The sequence below is a fragment of the Neurospora tetrasperma genome, assembly GCF_000213175.1.
Source record: "Neurospora tetrasperma FGSC 2508 unplaced genomic scaffold NEUTE1scaffold_1, whole genome shotgun sequence".
Taxonomy (NCBI): Eukaryota; Fungi; Ascomycota; class Sordariomycetes; order Sordariales; family Sordariaceae; genus Neurospora; species Neurospora tetrasperma.
The window spans coordinates 1347804-1371146 of NW_009799099.1; the positions used below are offsets into that span (position 1 = coordinate 1347804).

The 23343-nt window shown below is 52.2% G+C and overlaps 7 protein-coding genes across 7 annotated transcripts; 3 read left to right on the top strand and 4 right to left on the bottom strand.

The window, feature by feature from the left end:
• Window positions 1–78: 78 nt before the first annotated feature.
• NEUTE1DRAFT_115726 (uncharacterized protein) lies at window positions 79–2279 on the bottom strand (the record flags this gene model as incomplete). Its single annotated transcript, XM_009849420.1, has 4 exons — window positions 79–523; window positions 610–1886; window positions 1980–2060; window positions 2150–2279. The coding sequence occupies 4 exons, from the start codon at window positions 2260–2262 to the stop codon at window positions 426–428; spliced, it is 1569 nt and encodes a 522-aa protein (XP_009847722.1).
• Window positions 2280–4210: 1931 nt separating this feature from the next.
• On the bottom strand, window positions 4211–7667 carry NEUTE1DRAFT_107066 (uncharacterized protein; the record flags this gene model as incomplete). The annotated part of the gene is made up of 4 exons (XM_009849421.1): window positions 4211–4257; window positions 4382–4654; window positions 4704–7168; window positions 7654–7667. 4 exons carry the CDS (start codon window positions 7665–7667, stop codon window positions 4211–4213), a joined length of 2799 nt encoding a protein of 932 aa, XP_009847723.1.
• A 372-nt stretch (window positions 7668–8039) lies between these two features.
• NEUTE1DRAFT_75508 (uncharacterized protein) lies at window positions 8040–9691 on the bottom strand (the record flags this gene model as incomplete). Its single annotated transcript, XM_009849422.1, has 4 exons — window positions 8040–9008; window positions 9063–9263; window positions 9386–9477; window positions 9564–9691. The coding sequence occupies 4 exons, from the start codon at window positions 9659–9661 to the stop codon at window positions 8221–8223; spliced, it is 1179 nt and encodes a 392-aa protein (XP_009847724.1).
• An 802-nt stretch (window positions 9692–10493) lies between these two features.
• On the top strand, window positions 10494–11741 carry NEUTE1DRAFT_75510 (uncharacterized protein; the record flags this gene model as incomplete). Its single annotated transcript, XM_009849423.1, has 3 exons — window positions 10494–10684; window positions 10758–10993; window positions 11081–11741. The coding sequence occupies 3 exons, from the start codon at window positions 10642–10644 to the stop codon at window positions 11534–11536; spliced, it is 735 nt and encodes a 244-aa protein (XP_009847725.1).
• Window positions 11742–11956: 215 nt separating this feature from the next.
• On the bottom strand, window positions 11957–12851 carry NEUTE1DRAFT_35100 (uncharacterized protein; the record flags this gene model as incomplete). The annotated part of the gene is made up of 5 exons (XM_009848786.1): window positions 11957–12018; window positions 12083–12143; window positions 12261–12348; window positions 12642–12735; window positions 12830–12851. Coding segments are annotated over 5 exons (327 nt in total), but the record flags the coding sequence as incomplete, so codon positions are not given.
• Window positions 12852–13223: 372 nt separating this feature from the next.
• On the top strand, window positions 13224–15971 carry NEUTE1DRAFT_143863 (uncharacterized protein; the record flags this gene model as incomplete). The annotated part of the gene is made up of 1 exon (XM_009849424.1): window positions 13224–15971. The coding sequence occupies one exon, from the start codon at window positions 13224–13226 to the stop codon at window positions 15969–15971; it is 2748 nt and encodes a 915-aa protein (XP_009847726.1).
• Window positions 15972–22619: 6648 nt separating this feature from the next.
• On the top strand, window positions 22620–22846 carry NEUTE1DRAFT_93615 (uncharacterized protein; the record flags this gene model as incomplete). Its single annotated transcript, XM_009849425.1, has 1 exon — window positions 22620–22846. One exon carries the CDS (start codon window positions 22664–22666, stop codon window positions 22820–22822), a length of 159 nt encoding a protein of 52 aa, XP_009847727.1.
• Window positions 22847–23343: the final 497 nt, after the last annotated feature.

Below are 23343 nucleotides of genomic sequence, written 5' to 3' on the forward strand. Positions count from 1 at the left end.
ACGCTTGGAAAAAAACAAAAGTAAACCTTTTCACGCTTGGTCAAATCTACTCTTAAGACAAGGCTCCGGTACTTCCAAGTTCGATGGGTGATCATCATGTGTAGTTTTTGTCTATGGCGCTATATTAACCCTTTTCGTTAACCTCCCTGCCATGCTCTATATAAATGCCATGTAAATAAAAAAGAAAAAAGAAATCTTCGCTAGATGTTGCCCAGATGGTATACGGGTTCCATCCGACAACCGCTCGTCTATTCAACTTCTTCTTCTTTCTTCACTCCTCCCCCGTGGGTTTTACCCCGTCTTCTCTTCTCTTTCTCCCAAACCGTCTAACTCTCTCACGTCTAACTCACCACAAGATTAAGGACAGAGACGTCTAAACCGACACAGAGTCCACTCTGTTACACCCTCAGCAGTAGGCTGCCCCTTTACTCCAGGAAGGTGAACAAGTTGGTATGCAAGATATTCATAGCCCGCTCGGCGTCCCTAGCGTCGATAACGCACGAAATGTTGATCTCGCTGGCACCTATTGACCCACAATTGTTAGCCATCCATACTCTCTCTCTCTCTCTCTCACACACACACAAAAACACGATCAAGAACCCAACTTACCCTGAGAAATCATCTCAATATTGATTCTGTGATCACCCAACGTCGAAAACATCTTTCCCGAAATACCAATCATGTTCTTCATCTCGGCGCCCACCAGACTGAGGATGGCCAGACCATGGAGGACGCTCACATCGCCGCAGTCGCCTAGGTCCTTGACGGCCGCGTCAAAGTTGGTCATCTCGGCGTTGCCCATGTGCACGGCCACGGAGACGTGCACCTCGCTGGTGGAGATGAGGTCAACGGACACGCGGTGCTTGTTGAGGATGGCGAATAACCTCGCCAAGAAGGTGTGCGCGATCGACCGCTTGTTGGAGTGGATGTTGATGATGGAGATCTTGTCCTTGATGGTCACGGCCGTGGGGCGCTTGGGTTTGTTGCTCTTTTGGCCGGTGCCGTTGGTCTTGGTGCCGTTGCAAGTGCCGTTTTGCTGGTGTCGCTGGAGCGTCTGGTCGGGGGCCAGCAAGGGGTCGGGCTTGACGATGGTTCCCTCGCCGCGCGGGTTCTTGACGTTCTTGATGCGAATGGGGATGGGCGGAGTGGCTTTGATGACCTGGTCCATGGTCAGGTGATGGATGACTTCGGAGCCGTAGAAGGTCAACTCGGCAGCCTCAGAGGGCGTGATGGAGGGCACCAGGCGCGCCGTCGGCACCTTGGACGGGTCCGCCGTGAAGATGCCGTCGACTTCCTTCCAGATCTGCAGCTCGTCGGCTTTCAGGCCTACGGCCGCGAGAGACGCACATAGGTCCGTATAGCCGCGGCCGACGTCGCCGTCGAGCAGGCCGCCCGGCACGTTGCCAAAGAAGCCGGTGACAACTGGTACGCGGTTCTCACAGGCGAGGATCTTCTTGGCGATAACCTCGGCCGCTTCGCGGTAAAAGGTGGCGTCGAGCCGCTCGATGCTGGCGTCAAGGTGCAAGACGTCGGCCAGGTCGACGTACTCGGCGTCGACTCCCCGGTCTTTGAGCATGCAGGCCATGAAGCGACAGCTGAGCTTCTCGCCAAAGCTGATGACTCGGTCCTTTGCCCGCGAGTTTACCTCGAGGTGGAACCGCTTGGCGGCTTCCAGGTATTCGATCAGTAGCTGGCACTCTTTTACCGTCTCCTCCTTCACGATGGCTGCAAGCTCGGCATCCTGGATGAACTTGTCGGCCGCGGCGGTGTGGTCGCTGCAGATGTCCTGCATAACTCGCTTGGCGTCCTTGAGCAGGGCATTTTGTTTATGCTCGTCACTTGCATATGCGGCAATGGCTTTGAGATTCTTGAATACCTCCAGTAGCCTGCGTAGCTGAGTTAGCTTTCTGGTCTTGGTCACGGACGGAAGGGGTTGAATTGAGTGATGAGTGAGGGTCATAATGAGATGCACTACTCACCGACTGGTGGTTCCAGTAACCTTCTTGCCCGTACTCCTTGCTGAGCAGACGACTACTAGCCTATGGTCCTTCACATACGCTCTGTTTTCAAAGTAAGGTCAGTCACAGGGCCCTTGTTAAGCATTCATGAGCGGTGTGACACCACACCCAGATTCCCCCATTATCCATACCTGATGATATCCTCTGCGATTCTGTCGGGGAACTTGCCCACGCTTGTGCCACCGAATTTCTGCACGATCCAGCCATTGGGGCTGTCGTTCTGTAGTAGTTGGGACCCGGCCATTCTTTGTTTTTAGGTAATGTATGAAAGGGTATATATGGGGTATCTCAGGGATGAGTGAGTGAGCGAGCGAGGATTATTTCCGATGTTTAAAGAGAGAGAGAGTGTTTGGTCGTGAGCCCTCCTGCCCACTGTTGTGGTGCTCAAGTGACTCAGCCAGCGCAGAACGAATGTTCCGTTGTCCCTGGTCGTTGCGAAGTCGGCGCTCTGCAAAGGGGAGCCAATGATGCTTTGTCCAGGTTGCAGTGTTCCAATGGAAGGGTCGCAGCACAGGATCGTTCTCGAAACCTTAAATTTAGCGGCCCGAAGAGTGGAATTGGCCGCGCCAATGGGTGTATCCGAGGTCGCTGCAGGGTACGAGTGCCGCTGAAGTCAAGCGAGGGTATTATCAACAAAGATTGACTGAACTGAGGCGAGGCTGTGTGAGAGAAAATGGGTTGAGATAAAAACAAAACTCGATGTCTTGGAAGCCAAGAGCCAAGAAAAAAGAAGAGTTGCTGTTCTCTTGTTCCCTGTCGGACCCCTTGTCCGGAGCTGAGTCGGGCATTGCGGGGGTGGGGTCTGTTGTCGGCCAGGCTCTTGGTTGTTTCTGTTCTCCCGTGTTGAGTACATCATAGAGGCAAGATAATCATCCAGTACAACGACAACAGAATACCTAGGTATGTAGTGTAATGACCATTCAAGAGGGGGATGGCCTTGTAAGATGCGTCTCACACTATTTCCTGGAGCAAATTAGTCCAAGTTCTGTGTAGAAAGAAGACAGTACCTCCAAGCAATCTGAGCATAGGTATCTAGATCGAGTAAGGAAAGCGAGCAGAGAAGCGCAGGCCCCGGCCGAGCTTCACATGAAACACAGTCACCGCATTTCACTAACAACCATATTCCAGAACTCAACCGGGGGCCCTTCATCGATCATTCCCCACACCATAATCATTTTACGAAAACGAACAAGAGGATGGTAACAACATGACCGGCTGTTCTCCAAGGGGCTTCTCGTTCCTGACAAGAGGCAGGGCTCCCTCCGCAACATTCGATATCCAAACAAAGTACATTTGTGTTAACTCTTGACGACAAGATGCACCAAAACAGCTCCTTGGCTTGCAGCGTTGTATCGCAGTGACAACCTTTGAGGTGAGTGGGGATGTTTTTGCCTCGACGGGACTGGACCTGGATGCTGCAGTGCGGCGATTCTCCTGGTGGGTCGTTCAAAACATTGGTCGCACTCGCCACCACCACCACCACGATGATGCTGACGACATGGGAGGCTCCGGAGGACTCGGGCTACGCTAGTGAAAAGGAGACGACAACCCGATTCTGGGGTTTGTCAATTAGAGTCTATAGTTAGTGTCCCATACAAACACTTCTGCTGAACCTTTCTACGGAAACTGCGGAAATTGACATATGACATTTGAGGATCCGGCAATGGAGATCAAAGGAACAATTGAATAGCAGGAATTTGGAAGAGCCTCTGTTTTCGCCTTGTGTTATTTTATATGGTACAGTATGTTGTGTTTTAGTCCCACTGACCACTACACTCATTCATGCTCGACAACCCGTGGAGCATTTATTTTGAGTGTATATATAGAAAGTAACTAGTCCCTGATAAAATTGTTGAGACTTTCGCTTATACCTTGGGTATACTCTGACTACACATTCAAGCGTCTTCAGTACTCCTTTGAACTCGATATTTAGGCCGTTCTTGGATAAACATACCCCAAAGGAACTTTAGTCTAGCCGATGTGTTTTCGAATTATCATAAATCCCATTATAATTTTGCAACGGCCTTTTTTGACTACAATGAGCGGTATGGGACTGGTTTCTTCGACCAGTTGTTTGATCGCCCACTGAAGCAAAGGTGTCATTAATTCTGTCATGGACGAGACGATATAATTGCCAGATGTTCCTTATTTGTTTTTATCTATTCCTTTTACTACTCCAAATCGGCTCTCCCCTAACCTCCCCAGCAGTGCCGTTCTCCTTCGCTCTCCAGCATCCGATCTATCGTACATCATACATATAGCTATCCTAACCAGCCATCCATGATCGGGTCTAGAGTGGAGAAAGAGAGTGCCCTAGAAAGGAGATCTGAAGATAATAATAACAAACATAGCAAGTAAAATACGTGACATGTACACAGTAAAAAAGGTGACGATGCCCTCCTCCTCTGAGGCGAGCATCGCGTGAAGCATGGACCTGACTTTCGGCCACTTGCTCGGCGGGGTATATGGTGGAAGTTGCGGGAGATTCATGCCTGGGTTCGGGCCTGTGAGGGATAAGATATCTCTCTGTGTCAGCGGCCCGACCGGGGAGCTCGTCCCACGTGAGTAAGTGGCTGACAATGCCTCAAACTCATTACCATCTGCTGTAGACTGAGGTGTGGGAGTGTGACGGATTGCTGGAAAACTCATGCCGCCATCACACTTACTCCCTCACTGGCTCCTTACGCGGCTTCACATCCTTCTCCACCGCGTCATCAATGTCATTCTCCGCCTCCGCAAGTTCCTCCTCAATCTCCTCAACCTCACTGATATGAGGATCTCCAGAGGGGGGGCGGTGGTCCGGGGAGACATCACTACCGCTCATCTGCCACTCCATCAGCTTACTGAAGTGGCTGTCCTTGTTGGCGCTCAGCTCTGTGTAGCTGCCAATCTCAGCCACGGTGCCCTCGCTCGAGAGCACAATGATCTTGTCAGATCGCTTAATGGTGGACAGTCTGTGAGCAATCGAAATGGTGGTGCTGCGGCCCTTGAGGAGTTCCGCAAGGGCAGAATTGACCAAGGTCTCGGATTCGGCGTCCAAGGCGGAGGTGGCCTCATCCAAGATGAGAATATCGGGGTCCTTGAGGAGGGCGCGAGCAATGGCGATGCGCTGCTTCTGGCCACCGGAGAGCTGGGCGCCACGGGCGCCGACCTGGGTCTCGAGGCCTTCGGGGAAGTCGCTGATGAAACCGCAGTTGGCCTTCTGGGCAGCCGCAATGATCTCGGTGCGCGGAGCCCGGGGACGGCCGTAAGCAATGTTTTCGGCAATAGTACCCGAAAAGAGGACTGGCTCCTGTGAGACCATGCCGATGCGGCGGCGGAGAGACTTGGCGTTCATCTTGGAAATGTCGATGCCGTTGATGGTGATGCTACCGGATGTGGGGTTATAGAAGCGCAAGAGTAAGGAGGCCACGGTGCTTTTACCTCCGCCTGAAGGGCCTACAATGCACACGTTTGTGCCCGAGGGGATCTCAAAGTCGAGGCCATTGAATATCGTAACTGCAGGTCTGGTAGGGTAGGCGAACGTTACATTCGAGAACTTGATGGGACCCTGCGCAGATTCAACCTTCAAACCAACGGTCTGGGGGATGGCCGGCTTGCGATCCTCGAGCTCGAACAGACGACTCGCTGCGCCGACACCCTTCATCAGTTCCGAGTAGAAGCCGCTAACACCGAAGAGACTTGAGCCAGCAAAGACAGTATACATCATAAACGAGGTCAAATCGCCGAGAGACATGGCCCCTGAGCGCACAAGGTTTCCGCCGACAATCAAGAGAGCCAAGATCGCCAGATTTCCTGTATACGACGTACTGCTGAAAAAGACACCCGAAACAATGGCCTCCTTCCGGCCCAGGGCGAAAATCTTTCTGACCTGCTTGTTGTAGCGACCCACCTCTTGCACTTCAGCGGCAAAGGCCTGGCTGGTCTTGATGTTACCCAACCGTTCCTCGGCGATCTTCATCAGTGAGCCGACGTTCTTCTGAATCTGCCTGCTCAAGTTGCGGATCGAGCGACCATAAAGAACCGCTCCAAGACCGATAGGGGGAACCATGATGAGGATGATGGATGTCAGCTTGGGGCTGAGCCAGAACATGGCCGCGAAACCCGCCGCACCGCTAACCATGGAACGAAGACCATCAGACACGTTCTGAGTAATGCTCTTGCCCACGACAACCGTATCGGAGTTCAGTCGCGAGATCAGATCACCGACCCTGTTGGCATCGAAGAACTCGGCATCCTGGACGTAGGTGCGGCGGTAGAGATTCGTGCGCAACCGAGCCACGACGCGCTCGCCGACGATACGGAGAATGATGATTCTGCCAAAGTTGGCCGTCGCACCAAGAGTGAGAAGACCAGCGAGGCCACCGAAGAACTGATAGAGGGTAAGACCGAAGAGCCGAACCTCGTCGGCGGGACCCTGGGTGGAAAGATCCAGAATCCTGCCGATCGAGAAGGGGATGGACATGGTAACCGCGGACGAGATGAGAAGCAGGACGAATGCGACACTCATCGCCTTAACCTCGGGGCGCGCAATCTTGATCAGACGCCAGACCTCGGCGAAGCCGGGCTTGGTGCCTGATTGGGATTTGCCATCCTTGGAAAGACGAGCGCTCATGTTGATATGGGCAGCCTTATGCGCCCTCTCGCTTTTCGTAAAACCGTGTACCTTGAGGTGTTCTTCAGATGTATATTCCTTGACCTTTTCAACGTCCTTTGCCGCCTCTTCTGCTGTCTCTGCCGCAGCTTCCTTGGCCGACTGCTCCCGTAGGCGAGTTTGTGAGGTCGATAGCTGGCGGAGAAGGCCGAAGGGGGAAGTCCAACGTTGGGATTGTACGCATGGTTGTGATCCGAGATGGGAGGATGAGAAAGGAACCGAAACGATGGCGAAAGATGTCGTCGAGGACCGCTGAACTGACGAGAACGGACGGCGGAATTTCGCGGACAGAATCGACGAAGTCATAGTGGGCGATTGTTGGAACGGCAGCAAAGCCGCGAGCCCGGCGCCGCTACCGCCGCATTGGGGGAGCAGCACGGCGCGGCGCACCGCTACCCCCGTAACCATGGCTTGAAGTATATGTATCTTGGGTAGGTCGAGTGTGTAGGTGACTACTAGGCTCGTTGTATCGTCGTAGAGTTTCGGTGTCGAGTTTCTATCATATCATGTCGGTGTTGTGCAGTGGGCTATATTACTAACTGCCTGATGCGAGACCGCTAGCGCGCATGCGCGCCTGTTTCTGCGCTTGTCAATGCCCGGTTCCCTTGAGTCCCTGCACTGCGTGCGAATGGGTGAGTTTGGTGATGTGGAATGTGGTTAAGGAACTGAAGGAAACGTGGAGAAAGAAGTGGTGGAAAGGTTCCGAGGTCGAGGGACGGGACGGACGGCGGGGGGGATGATGGAATGAAGTCGGGATGACACCCAGGCAGTTCGGTCGGCTCGGCCGTCGGTGCAAAAACCCTTGCTTGTCCCGGCGGACGGGATCTCAACTTCAGTGGTCAATCGCCGGTTTGGCGCTGCAGCAACTGCGATTGATTCGCCGCTCAAGCTCTGGGGACCACGACGGCGGGAGGGCGGCTTCGATTCCCTTGTTCAATTGTCCCTCTCCCCCCCAAACAGGGCAAAGCGCGCATCTTTTACCTGTAGTCGGACATTTCGTCATTCAGCAGCGAAGAGCAAGCCACCACCCGACGACGATGCCGGCGGCATCCACTGTCTATTCCGGAATGCGTTCAACGATGTCGGCACCTTCTATAAGTGGCCCGTGCTCAAGCTTGGCCCATTCCACTCATGCCACTTATTTGTACCTCGGGGGTATTGGAGCTGTGCGGACGTCATCAACTTCAATGGTCATCATGGTAAGGAAAAAGGACGAAAAAGACAATTGCTTTTTAGAATGCCTATGATTTTAATTACGATATCTCTACAGCTAACCGAATGGCGCTTTGCCCGTCAAGGATAAAGCATGCAAATAATCCTTAGTCCTGTCCTTCTGTATCTCCACACACTTGCTCCAGAGAAGGTTTCAGGCCCGCGCCAAAATGCCACATAAATGATGATTCTCGCCATACAGCCATTATCGTTCCCCTAGACCAGCAATAACGGCAACAACTCCAGAGTGTTGGGCCATATGCACTAAAACTGATACAAAGGTAGAAAGAATTCGGTCAAGTTTTGGCTTCCCAAAATCTTCTTCCCGTCCTTGTTCTAAATCGTGCTTTCCTTCTGGATCATCTCGGCGACATCGGCATCTATGCCTACGTCAGGAATGTCGGCAGTCTCGTCGATCTTGCGCTTTTTGGCCTGTCGAGTCGGAACAGACTCATATTGAGAAGCGAGGGCGGACAACATCTCAATGCCAGGAGCGGATCCAGTTGGGTGACTATGACCGTTCTGCGGCTGTTGTTGCTCAGACGGGCGATGATCGTACAAATCATCGTGATCTTGGACGTGGGGCGGCGTGAGTGCTTCGACCTGAGGACGGGCGATGTCGTGGCCGTCCGAGCTAGATGGGGCGCGCTCCTCACCGGTAGCCGGCTCTTGCGCATTGTGAGGCAAACCGCCAATGATGCTGAGCTCAATTGCTTGCTTCTTCTCCTCAACTGCCGTCTTGCGGGTGCCTAGATCCCTGAGCTGTGATTGCTCGGCCTCCAAGGCCTGCCGGTTGGAGCTCAACATCTTCTCCAAGGCGCTGATAAGCTCCTCGCGGGTCTTGATGCATTCCGTCACGGCTCCCTCAGCATTGGCAAGGTTCTTAAGCAGCCCGTTGAGTCGCGCGGCATACACTGGCGCCTGAGGAGGAGCGTGGGCCGGATCCATCAGCTTGCTGTAGTCCGAATTGGCGGTAGTAAGGCTTGTCTTCAACGCCTGGGCACTCTTGATAACTGCCTGCTGTGAGGTAACCAAGGGTGCCAACTCTGGAGGCACCGCTGCAGCTGGCGACGATAACGATGTGGAACCGAACATTGTTCCACCGGAGCGGGCTGAGTCAAGCTCTGGATTGAACAAGTCAGTATCTTGTCTGAGGAAGGGCTGAGGCCACGGCTTACCTCTTAGTCGAGAGTCAATAGCATCCTGGACTTCCATGGGGAATATCTTGCGTTCTCTCCAAACGTCAACAACCCTTCGGAGCTTGTTCTGAATGTCTGACGAGGCGCCCTTATAAGACAACGCGGTTGCATCTGCGATGAATGGAGAGAAAGCCTGAAGGAAGTCATCCTTGTTGCGAGCTTTGGATTGCTGCGTCACCTCTATGAGAAAGACGAATAAAGTCAGCATTCAGTCCCAAACGAGAAGAAAGAAACCCAGAACGAACGCCGGGGGATGCACATAACATGCGGCCTATGTGGGAGAGCCTAGAAAATGCACGCACCGTTTGCAAGATAAATCATGTTGAGCCTCTTGGGGCTGGGGAGGTCCTTCAGCTTGGTCAACCAAAGATGGACAGTCTGGGCAGCATGTCGCCTAAGATACATCAACTGTCAGTTCGGCGGTTGAGACATCAAACAGAAGGTGAATGCGGTCGTCGGTCGTGGGCAGCGGGAGCTTACCGATGGAACATGATCCACTGAGCGGTGGTTGCAATGCTCTCGTGAGTCTCAGTGAGTGCAGAGAGCTTAGAGAGCACAGCATCCTCGTTATACGCCATGGTGAAGCTTTAGGCGAAATTTGGTGGAAAGTGTTGGAAAAAGTGGTTGTTGGTGGTTGGTTGGTGTGATGGACGGGGCAGATGTTCAAGATATGCGGTGTCGGGTTTATTCCGAACTCATCTACAGCAGTACGAAAAGGTATCCGTGATGTTTGCGTGTAGCAGGGACTCCAGACGCGGCCGAGTGGTGATCTAGAATATGGATCGAAAGCCCTTGGGAACAACCTCAAATGGCAGAAGCGTGGACTATCAACACAACACACTAGATGACGACAAGAGAGAAGTGCTCAGCATGAACTAAGCACCTAGTCAAGCTCTGTGGTCCAACTACACCGGAGTCGTTTCCCTGCTATTATCAATGCTGTCACCAGGAAGAGTTTGCAGTGCAAAGCGCAAAAGAGCGTGATCTGGATGCTCTGTGACAAACAACTGAAACCACAGCGAGGTGAGTGCTGAATGTTGTTGATGAAAAGGAAGAAGAAGAAAAAGAAGAAGAAGGAAGAAAGAAGTTGTCGACGGGAGGTGGTGGGACGGAACGAAGCAGACGTTGGAGCTTCCTCCATCCGTCCAATGCGAGGGCAGGCAGGACAAGAGGGACAACGGAACGCCTGCCGCACGCAGACAAGTTGCCTGCCGGTACCTAACTGTTACTACGGCTTCCCCTGGCCAAAGAGGCCCAAGAGGGTCGCTGTGGACAAGTGCCAAAGTGCCCCAGTGGCCGCTGTGAGTGGCGTCCCGTCGCAACCTGGAACCTGGCGCGATCAGGAGCGCTGGGGGGGCTGCAACTCGGACTCCCGCAGTGCAACACCAACACCAAACCTAAGACTGGACACTTCCATCAAACAACGAAACACCTTACCTGTTTCGCAGCTTTCTTCGATCCTCCTACCCAATATTTTCATTTTGCAGTCCACTTCTCCAGCCTCCAGTCTTGCCCGTTCGCGCCGATCTACCAAAAGTCAAATCACACCACCCACATCATGGCTGACAGATTCCCCTCGCTGGAGGAGTTCGACTCCGGCGGTAAGCTTGGCGTTGTTTGGAGATCCCCTTACCTTGCTGTCACTGCCTGCTAACATTTAAACCCCCCCAAAAGCCCAGACCGAGATCAAGGAGGGCTCTGGAAGCCCCTCGGCCACCAACTTCCTCGAGCGTGAGAAGGCGCTTCTCGGCGACGATGCCAACCAATTTGCGACAGTTGAGGATGCTGGTTTCGACGATGACAACGACCTCCTAGGGGGTGGCCTTGACTCCTCCGCTGGCGCCGGCGCTGGCCTTGAGACCAGCGCCGCTTTCGAGAGCCAGTTCCCCGACCTTTCCGCAGGCAACGAGGTACGACTAAACAATGATGATACCAAAGCTGTCGACACAGCACGTAATCATGGTCTTGGGTTCTAACATGGGGCATCTTCACTTTAGTCTGTTGCGCCAGGCGGTACCATCACTGGCGCCGGTCCTTCCGTCAGCTACAACTCTGGATATGCGCCATACGCCCAGGAGGAGCAAGAGCCCGAGGTGATCAGAGAGTGGCGCGAGAAGCGTGATGCGAAGCTTGCCAAGCGGGCGGAACAGTTCGCCGCCCAGAGAGCCGAGACCATTGCGGAGGCGCAGAAGAACATTGACGAATTCTACGAGAACTACAACAACAAGAAGGAGAAGGCCATTGGGCAGACCCGCAAGGAGGCCGAGGAGTTCCTTGCCAGCCGCGAGGACACCACATCGGGAGGCACGAGCTGGGAGCGCATTGCCAAGCTGGTTGACGTTAGCGGCAAGGGAGCTAAGGGCGGTGCTGCTGGTTCCGGCAAGGAGCGTTTCCGTGAGCTCCTGATAAGCCTAAAGAAGGACGAAAAGGCCCCCGGTGCCTCGGGAATTTAAAGCGCTTACTTGACCTGGCCCCATGACAAAGGGAACGCCTGGTTACCACTATTCACACGTTTCACACCTCCATGGCCACTACTGCCCCATGGCCAAAAAGCCATAATTTTGTAATGATAGAAAAGACTTGACAGCTGCAGCCATCAGTATTTGGAGCTTGGTAATCGAAGCGCCGAGACTCAATGGATCACGATTTCCACGGTTACAGTAGCTCTCCCAAAGGTGGTCGGTGGAATCCATGGTGCAAATAGGGAATATCGGCGTGGCGGCCTACTTCTTGGAGGTATCACCCAAAACGGCCTTCCCTCTGCCGCCATCTATGCTGCTCTTTGCGACTATACACATATTCAAAGGGATTCTCGTGCTTCTATCATGACCAGTAGCACCGCCTTCGTTGACTATCGTGGTAGGACGGCTAATTTAATCCTCCGAGAACCAGGTGTTGTAGCCGAGAACCTTGCGGGTCATGGCGTACATGGAAGCTGATGTACAGTTAGCGGAAGGAGCAAGGACGAAGCGATAAGCTATCAATGAAGGTATACGCACCGCCGAAGGTACCCCACATGGCAATGTTGAAGGTGGTCATGATGATGCCGCTGCGAGGGCCCTGTTCGCGATTTTATCATCAGCCCTTATCCCGACAAAACCTCCCTCTCCGTCTCTCCCTCTCCTCCTTCCCATCTGTTGATTCCCCAACCATCCTCAAGTGTCGACTTCAACTCACAATCTTCCAGAGGCGGGTGTGGTTCTTGAAAGCCTGCTGGTAGTAGCGCTGCTTCTCGGGGACGTGGTTGGGAGCGTTGACGAGGCCGCTGCAGTCGGGGAAGAGAGAGAGGTGTTAGCCTGGGATTCCGAAATCGTACGACGGACAATAGTGCGTCATGACGACAGGTAATTGAACTTGGGGCGGCGTCCGCAATGCGCGCAGTCGCTGGAGGGTCGTCGGATCGTCGAGGAGCTCGCAGCCGGAGGGGAGAAGCTTACGGCATCTTGAAATTGTTGTCGGGGGTCGTTGGGTGGAAGATTCCGGGGGGGTGATGCGAGGGGTTGGTGTGATGATGTCGAATGCGTGGAAAGGACGGAGAGTTAGCTTTGAACCTCTCACTGCTTCAGGTTTCTCGGCTCGGGGCTTCCTGTGGTGCACGGACTTGTGGATGGTGGAGACTGCAGACCCGACGGCGGAAGCTCTGCCTGCCTGCCTGCCAGGTGTAAGGTTTGGTCAGTGCTCACAGCTTTCAGCTGCTGCTGATGCCTCGACATTGACCTTCAGACTGAGCAGCTCAGCAGACTCACTGCCTGCCGGGAAGGATGGGGGGATTGAAACACATGATCGTAGGATGACTAAGAAGCAAGTTATGTAGGGAGCTCCCCGGCCACACCTGCAAGGTCCCCTCCACTTTTGTGTCCCCTCCACTCCAGAACGTCAAAGCTTCCAGCCCGAGGAGTTTCCACATCCCCTCACAACCCCATCCGTGGGACCGCCCGCGATACCCCAGAACTCGAGTCAGTCAACGAAGCCCCAGGTACCTCGCGATCTATACGATCGATACGAACAACGACGCCAAATAACCCAGCGGCAACCTCGAAGCGAAAAAAGAAATGGACATGGTCGCATCAGACAGCCGCTAAGAAGAGTCCCCGCCGCTCATATGCCCAATTCTCTGTGTCGAGCGGCCACAATTCCATTATGCGAGTCGTGCCTCCTGTGCTGCGACATGTAGCTCGCTCGCGCCGCTCCACCATATCGCACTTATACACGGACGCTGTGCACTTACAGGCATCTGGACTACCATCATGCGTCAACTTTTCAACAAGCGCGCGCTGGTCGAGGTCGTTGACGGCATACGCACTTTCGGAGACTTTGGCGGCGGAAGAGGACCACGGTGTTCGGAATACACAGAAGGCTCGGGGCTCGGCAGTGCAGGCGCTACCAGGCCAAGCGTCTACCACATACGACCTGTCAGCATGGTCGGGCTTTCGGTCATCCCGCATCGCCAACCATCCCTTCAACCGTGATGATTGGGATATTTTGACGGCCACCGAGGAAGACTTGCGCTTCCAGTGTGATATCCTCGCAGATTCGCCCGAGGATGGAAAGCCGCGACTGGTTGACTGGCCACAGTATGCGAACGACATCACCCTTTGGTCGTGCATACTTGAGCACTGCCAACGCACCGAAGGAGATGCCGGAGTCGCAGCAGTTCTCGAGGGCCTGCAAAAACGGCGAACCTTGACGGAAGTGGAAGGCTCAACTGCCGAGAAATTCTGGCAAGCAATACTAGACGTGGCCGTTCACGATCAAGCAACACTGCACAGTGCTTGGTCCTATGCTGAGTGGCTCCACAGTCACCGCGGAGTCCTTTGGCCAAACCTCTACGCAGGTGTTGTATCTTTCTTCATAGCACAACAGGATACACAGTCAACGCTGCTTTGGCACTTACGCCTAAGCTCGTCGTTTTGCTCCGACTCAGAACCCCTTACCCAAGTGCTGAAGCAGTTCATCACTAATTCAGACGCAAAGGTTCGAGAAATCCTACAAGCACTTTACATGACGAGTGTCCGCCAAAACCTCTACGACGAGATGATTCCTTACCTCTTCGCTCAAGGCGAGGAAGGTATTGCCCGTGATTGGCGTCGGCTGTTTATTTCTCACAACGACTTGCCAACAACCGAAGCTTCGCGGCCATTCTTACAGTTCTTGGTCGGCTTTCATCCGAAAATCCAGTTGACCGACAAAGAACAATCCTTCCTTATACCGCCGAGTAAAGCTGCGCTTCCAAGTAGTGCAGACCTGAACAGCCTGTTAAGGGACGACAAGTCGCAAGTTGGTATCAACTTCAACTACCAAATCTCCAAAGGTCTGGGTAATGTGTTCGGCATCAAAGAACAAACAGATAATGACAGCTTGGGCGCTAGATGGTTTGCGACCCTCGACTTCTCCATCGAAACCATCATTGGCACAATCTCGACTCTCGGCTTTTCTGAAATCGGGCCACTCTCGTTACAGTCTATAGCCCGGCGCGAACCCTCCCCTGGCCGACTCCTTCATCACATTGCACAGCTGCAAGAGTCTGGAATCGGAATTGGTAACTCGAGCTATTCGAAAACACTACAGCACTTTGCTACAGTTGGCGACGAGGAACTGTTTGAGGGTCTTGTTAATACAACCATGCATCCGGAAGAATTCGACAACTTCACCAAGCACCCTTCATTCCTGAGTTTTGCTGCTGCGGAGGGAGACTTTCTTCTCTGTCGGCTCCTTGTGGAAGCTAGCCATCTCAGAACAAGGCAGGTTCTGAAGGACTCAACGAACGAAGCATTGTTAGTCTGCTTGAAAGCTAACAGCGCTTCAAATATGGTTGGCTTCTTGAATATTATGACCGATGGAAATATCGAAATGATGCACTCTACGGCCGATGCTATATCAAAACATGTATGCGAAGAAATAGTACCACGGCCTGCGAAAGATGGCGTGGACATTTCCTCCTATGCCACCATGTATAGACGGCTTCTACGATTCGGATATCCTCTCACGTCCAAGGCTTCTCAGATCATTCTTTTCAGACTCGGACGCGAAGGACTGCATGACGAGCGCGATGATCTTGCATTGGACATTGTTAGTTTCTATGAGGGTACTCTGGGACCCGAGGGGGGCTTTTTCCGAGTTCACAAGCTCGATCTACCCGACGCAGTCGCTCAGCAATTGCCCAAGTCAGAAAGGTTTATGAGCCTTCCATCCGGAATGAGCACAACGAGTCCCTACCATCCACTGCATTTGGTTTTTGGTAGGGAGCTCCTGGGGTCAATCATCCGCTGGGGTTTTCGCAGTTCCCGCGGCATGCCTCGGGATGCAACAGAATTTTCGAAGCCAGAACACTTCTTCTTCGCCCGAGGCATCAAGCTCGTAGCAATGCTCAAGGAGAAGGGAGTGCGGGCCGATGACTCTTGGGCGCGCTCGGTAATTGTCCCGGCTCTCACCGTACTTTTGGTTTCAGGCGAGATCAAGCGCTTTCACCGGCCCCCAAAACACGGGCATCACTATGTTACCCCGAAAGTGAGGGAGACGCTATCGCTCAAAGAAGCCATCAGGTTGTGTAATTATGCCTGGGGTTCCTACGTCCTGGAACGTTTGCCCGAGTTGGTTCACCACTCAATGAAGGAGTGGAAGCTCAAGCTGAAACAGTCCCAACCAGAACTGTTCATACCTCATAAACGCGAATATGCGGTGGGGAGCAAGCTGTGGGTGAAGTATGGCCCCGGCGGTAGGCCACCGTTCGCCACAAAACTTAAACATCAACATCGACAGCAACAAGAGGAAGCAGACGCCAATCTAGTCCCAGATGCGCAAAGCTCAAGCGTTTGGAAAAGCTCAAAAGCCAAGACGGAAGACGATTTTTTCCAGGATTTTGAGGGCTTCGATCGCTTCCTCAAGTAACAGTAAGAAGCAGTCAAGCTGCTGCGGGATACACAGTACCGACCTAACTACCCATCATTTATTTCATAATTTGTCCTCCGACTTTCGATATGTGACCGCATTTTGCATACCTTGCGGTCATGTATTTGTACAAATACGCAGAGGGACCTATAGACGATAGAAAGCACGGATTTCCCAAGATCATGGTTTACAGGACATGACGAGAGCAAGGAAGGGAGAGCACGAGCTTCCGCGAGGAGGAACAACAGAACAGAACAATTTTGCTTGGGTCTGAAACAGACAGACGCTTTGCACGAAATGCACATACTGGGGAATTGTTTACATATCTGATTTTCGTTTCAACCGTACACACACGACAATTTAGCCTAGTACATATATTCAGGTAGCAAGAAAGATGCTCACACGAGACAGCCACTTCCGTCATTGGAGGAAGGGTATCCACCATTAACGCTCTACCTTCACTAACCAGATACTACATACCCTCTTGAGCAATGTTTGCTCAACCTCATGCCATCCAACCGCCGGCGCTGACTTCCATGACTGGTTCAACGAGGACCAGTCGCCAACAGTACCCGGAGTTCCATGTCATGTCCCTTTTCCCTCATTTCTGGGGAGAGCACATTTCCCTTTTCCACTCACTCACCTAAAACGCCGCACAGTCCAGCTAGGTAGGCAGTCAGTATTGCATAAGCCAGTGAGTGAACAAGTGACGTCCGGGTCTGGCTTGGCTGGCTGGCTGGCTGACTGGCTGATAGACCGATGGGCTGACGCAAGCAAGGCGCTTAGCTGTCTTCCTCCATCAGTCCTGCACGCATTTACTCGCTTTGACTGGTCTATCGTTTAGTCATCTAGTCATTTACAAGCGGGGTCGGAGGAGAGGTATTGTAACGGCTAGTGAAAGGGACTACACTACACTAGTAGGTAAAGCAAACCATTCAACGTGTCATAAACTGCCGGTGTAGAAAGTGGAAGGATGAAGGATTCGAGGGGGAGTGGAAAAAAAGGAGGGGGTATTTAGATCCTCAGGACGCTTATAGGCTGAGTAAACGCCCAGTGTTGAAGAAGAAAAGGATGAGTGTGAACTCTTAGTCAAAGTCAGATATGACTTGTTATCGGAGGTGGAGTGAATTGAGAAACAGCTACATACTGCATTTTGACGCCAGGGTTTTGAAAAGCAGCATTGAAGGACGATGGGACACTCTTCAATAGAACCACTCGGATCCACCCAGCAGAAGCCATTTCTCTGGGAGTTACTGATGGTGATGGCGGCGAAGCTACAACACAGCTCAAACCAACTTCGGCATGTTATCTCGAGGCGAGAGTGACATCCAATGCTATTTGCAAAGATGAACTTCATGACTGGGCAGGAAGAAAAGTACATAGTGTAGATGGGCACAGCCCAATCATGCTTTCTAGTTTGAAGATGAAGAGCGCAGAATGTGTCCTATACCAGGCGGCCACATTCCCCTACCTACCCCAAGATCTTGGTCTTTGTCTTGCTAGCTTTGGAGCTTTTGAGCGAGGCTAACCTGGCTTGCCTGGCTAGCTTGGAGCTGGGGAAGCGCCCTACGCCCCAGGCAGATGGCGGGACGGGACACGGGAAAACAAGGTACATGGGAGTATGTTTCTCTGCCTTCTTTTAGTGTACACTGTACGCTCATGAGGTGGGTTAGGTACACTAGAATGGTGACGATAACGGAAAGCCTTGAAGGGGGGGGGACCACGATCGACTCATCGAGTCATATCCTCATCCCCATTCGATCAAGCTGAATTAGTAGGCAGGCATGGTATGGTATGGCATAGAAAGAGTGGGAATGAATGACTGAAGATAGGGGTTGCCTAGTCATCAAGAGGAGACAGGTTTAAGAAAATCATATAACACTACATAGGTAGGTACCGAACGAAGAAAGGCAAGGTAAGCTTGGAGTGTTGGGAAGGCAGTCTAAACGTGATGGATGTTCAGCTAGCTTGACGAAGAGCTGATGATGGAAGAAGAAAATGGGAGGAGTGAATGTTCTGGCAACTCCCCGATTATTTCCTAATTGTGACCTCCGTCGGATAACTCAGGCCTAGGCATACGTTGTAGTATAGTGTAGTTACTAGGCAAGGTGTCTCTGTCTCTCTCTCTCTCTTTTTTCTCTTTTTCTTCTTCTTTTTTTTTTCCTCTCGGGTTTATGAAACGCAATGGCCACCAAGAACAGGTCTTAATTTCGTCTTTCAGTAATCCCCGAATGACGTATAGGTAATCCAGCAACAAGGCAGCAACCCACGCAACAATATGTCGTCTATCTACACCTTGTACCCACTCAGAGCCGCAAAAACGATGACTCAAAAAACTTCACACCACTTGATGATCACGTTACCAGATACTGAACCATCCGAGACCCTCCAGAGGAACCAGAAGCTCTACCAGTAGACAGAAGAGGACTCTCTCCGAAACAGGACAATATGAGCACATGTTCCCCATATCCTATCCCAGGCGCTTGGTGTTCAACTATTCGACTTGTTCGATGGTTGTCTAGGACGTTGTCGGTGGCCAATAAAATCTGCAAGAGCCCCTGTTGCGGCGAGCTTTTGGGTACCTAGCTTCTACACTAGGTAGCTTGGCGTAGATACGACAGGGGTCTTTTGGTGGTACCTCTACGCCTCACGATGCTTTCACGGGATTGACACTAATAGCGGGTGATACTACCATCCATGGTTCGTTCGTTGCAATTCTTTCGATTTTTCCAGCTTTCGAGGTGGATTCCAGCAGAGAAAGACACTGACTCGAAATTCAACAGGGCGGAGGACTCCATCATCATCGCCCTTGTAACTCGTGTGATGTTGTGGGCAAGCAAAGCTGAAGAGTTGATGAGTTGTACAAAACTCGGGGCAAATAAGCGGTTGATGCGGTTTTGTAGCGACCGCAACTGAAAAGTGCCACGTCACTAGCCTCACCCTCACTTTCCCTCGCAAAACCTACCACAACAATATTTCACTTTGAGTATGGCGAAGCAATAACGCGAGAAGTTGGTTGGTCCAGTCATCTTCGTTTCTTCGCTTTTTTGAGTTTACTCGCCACACCCATGGACCCGACCGGCCGGCCACGGCCTAAGGGGGCACGCAGCCACAGTGCAGTGTCTCCAGCAGTTCGGGTTCGATTTTCTTGAGAAGGATTCGGAACGAGGCGTATCTGGAACCGAGGCCCAGTGGCCCAAAAGCCGACAGCATAGATCAGACCCAATTCAATTTTTCTTCTTTTCTTTTTTTATCGAAGGAAGCCCTGTAGCGCATGCGATGCGAACTGGATGATTGGTGTTATTACGTAGGTACCTCTAGGTTAGGTCGCTGGCGTTGGTTTCTGGTGGAGACTTTCCGGCGAAGATAACCGATGCCCCCCTGGGCGATGGAGGCTCACCTCGTAGCAGTGGCATCGAATTCGAACATTTCTCTGATCATCGACAAACTTGTCAATGAGGGATTGGATGTCCAATTTGTTTCTTGGGAAAATTGAAGGACATTGGTATGCAGAATTCAGCTTGCTTGGTCCACCATCCTACAAGTATGCACAGTAGATGACTGACTATGTAAATTCAAAGTTCCTCATGATACCCCCTTGTGGTTGCTGATGCACAACCGTTGGCCTCAAGCAAGGTACCGTATGTAGTGTACGATCGTGAACCCACACCCCGTGTATGTAGTTCGCTCTGTTGTGATGTGATGGGCGAAAGAAAAAAAAAAAAAACCCTGACGTTTATCACGTGGAGTTCGGTTTTCTCCAACATCCGCACCGGAATTTCTGCAACAGGCCATATAGTGTAGAATAACACTCCGTGCTCCTGAGATTTGAAGTCAGCAAGATCACAGAAGATCCGGCCTGACCTACCCTTTTCAGTAGGCGTGAAGTCCAGAAGGGTGTTTGGTCACTGTGATTGGAAAATGAAGACCCCTCCAAATGCTCCAACTCCTCCAAAACTTCGCGACACCCACTGGCAGCAAGCCAAAGTGATTGGTTACAATTCCTCCTCATTTTCCGTCCAATGAGACTGACCTTGTGCGCCGCATCAGGACATTGAACAAGGGATGGATCGACGAATGGTAGCGTGGATTTGGGCGGCTGTCGAAACGATGGCTTTTTCGACGATGCCCACTGGGCGGTTTACGGCAGGCGAACAAATCCCCGACTTGCAGAATCCATTGGCTTCCGAGATGCTGGGGTTCATGTACCTACCGGTGAGCTATCATTCCTGTGTCTTTAAACAAGGAGCGAAGTCTGTTCCAGTGAGACACAGCAGGGCAACCACACGATGTCTTCAATGGTCGAATGCCCCAGTGGTCCCCATCAGTGATCCATCCACCCCTGACTAAAGAATGTCGTGCTTCCCCAGAACAACGTGGGTGACATGGCCCCGATAGCTTACGGACGGACGCTTGCTTGCAATGAACTGATGGATCAGCAACCCGTCCGTCGTGCTTTGCTCGTCACGACAATGACTTGTAGCGATGACGAATGAATGAGCCTCGACAGACCGGTTCCACGGGAGCGAACGCCGCAGGTTAGATCTGGGACACCCCGCGAGTCTGCTACCCTTTGCGTACAAGGACTCACTCGGTGCGAGGGGACAATCGGCTCGCTTGTGGTGTCCTTCAATCTCTCTATCCCGTCTTGCACGGACAGGATTGACACTTGATTGACACGACACACAGGTCGCTACGGGCGTTGTGCGATGTGCGCAGACCAGACTGGGGACCTGGAGCTGGACGGGATGTAGACGGATGACGAGATGGGCGATACATTGACGATGGACCGCGGGGTGGGAGATTTTGTGTTATCTGTGCCATGGTCTCGGTATTGGGGTGATGGTACTGACGCCGCCATTATACCTGAAATTATACCTCGGACAGGACCCGTCCCCCCTCGTTTCCTTTCTTTTGCCGGCGAGTTCATTTAGCACCTCCGGGGGATCAACGACATGGATCCTGTCATTTTGAAGAGCGTAGGGTGTTGTTGATGACATTTTGCTCGAAATCCTTAACGGCCTCAGGGGTTCTTGTGATCGGATCAAAGGTCGAAAAACATACATAGTTGAGCCCATCACGGACGCACTAGTTTTCTCATTCCCGATGGCTGGCCCGGCGTGTGAGAGAACTTGATGGGGTTGAGGACGTCAGAGATTCCAACTTTTCCTTAGGTCTGGGTGGGTATATGACGAAGATATCACACCAAGACATGGTGTTCTCGCGAACCCCTGAACTCGTGGTTCGTAGATGACCCTGAGATGAGGGCGCAAGAACCCCGCGATAACCATCCATGGAACCTTGCCGTCCATCAAATTCCCGTGCCGCTTTGAGCCGATTGACTTGTCTATTCTGATGCCGAAAGCCAGGGACATCCATGGCTATGAGATATCTGGACAGTTGGAGAGCGCAGATGGCCAGATAAACGGGCCGGGGTCACTGCTCTTCATATCCCCAGTCGGCCTAGATGGTCGGCCAAGGGGGGCGCGGGGGCTCATCACCATCACGCAAATTTCTTCTGACAAGGTACTAAGCAGCGATCTCCAGGCTTTGAATGGAGGCTCTGGGGATGTCCAGGAAGGGTCTACATAGTACTACACAGCAAAGGAGTAAGAGGATCGAATGCGACCAGAGATTGAGGAGAGGGGGGAGGGTAGCATCGAACAAAATCCCGTTGTTAACTCGCGCCCAATGGCACACTTGACATTGACTTCTAGGTGCTCATAGGGCAACTCCACATGCATATTCCAGGGCTGTCTTTGCCTGTCTTTGGTTGTCGTTTTGAGCATGAGGCGGCACAGCCGCTTAAGGACACGCACTCTTTGCATTCGACATTGTGAAAGTTCAATGAGATGTTCCTTTCATGTTCGCGTGATGCAACCGAGGTCGGTGTTGATTCAGTTGGTAGGTACCCAACTTTTCTGTAGCGTCAGGTACCATACCGCAGTACAGCCTATAGCGTAGGGACAGGCAGGGCAGACAAGTGGAAGCCAACAGGGAAAGACACAGCGACAGATTTGACGCTCCAGGTATCTCCACTCTTCCCGCTGCAGGTGGACTGAATGCTATTGACACCATGCAGCCAGCCCAACCAACAGCAACGACGCTTTTGCCTTTTGACAGCTTCTTCTTTCCTCTTCTCAAGCCACAAGAGGTCGCCAACTTGGACGCAGATTGGACACGCCACGGCTCTCCACCGCGTCTTCGCCCCTCTTCTCTCTCCCAACTTTCAAGGATGACTCTTCACTCAGTTCCCTCACTCCTCCCGCCCTCCCTCCCTCTTTTCTTCGGGCATCTTCCAGGTTGTCGTCGAAAGATCGTCAAAAATGCCATGTGCACAACGCATCATGTCAGTTTTTGTAAGCACTTCCAGCCGACGTCTTTCTCCGTCTCGTCACGTCGCTCATGCTGAACATGGTCAAGAGTCAGGTGTTGTTGTTGTTGATGACTTGACAACACTTTATCCTGTCTACGCCACCCCGAGTGTCAAAAGATAGCAACACGGGGCTGCCTACATCGGCACTAGCATCCGTCTCTGCCATGATGGAATTAAGGTACTGCCCTGTATGAGTGGAATTACACCACGATTGAGGCCCTCCAGACTATGGCCCATTGAGGTTCCCAAGTTAACTGTTCCCACCGATGGACTGGCCATTGTACCAACCCTGGTCCTTGTACCCTTCCACCCATACATGTCCGCATGGTCGGGTGTACTTTGGATGAACATGGTCGACATTTCCCAAGCACATTGTCGCCGACCTTGTCCATCTCATTGGCGGCAGATCCTTACTCTACGCGGCAAGTCGGGAACATGGGCTCTTTTTGCCGCGCTATTGATATCTCGACTTTAGGTACATACCTTACACTACTGCCACTCTACAGTACCTACCTACCTCTACCTCATGAGCTCTTGTCTTGCCTTCACTACCCAACTAAATGAATCTTCCCACTACCTTGTCATCTCACCCTCTCTTCCCTTTTCTTTTCTCGAGGTAGTACCTCTCCCGCTTGGCTGCCGTCACACTCCCTCATTACTACCTCTACCACTTCAAACCAGCTTGACTGTACCACAGGGCTTCCACGTTGTAACTGAATTGAGACTACTATCCAGTTCCGACAAGTTCTCTAAACTACCTAGGTAAGTGTATCTACTCTGTCTGCCTGGGCTCACACGATGTTCCCTTTCTTTTCTGTTCTGTTTTATAGATGCTACATCCGACGACGCCTTCCCTGATGCGTATCCGTATTTTTCCCACATTACTACACATCACTATGTGCTGTGATACCCTCCATCTCTTCAACTTCACCTAACCCCCACCAACCATACACCCTCCATCCCGTCTTGCATCGTTTCCCAATACCACTACAACAC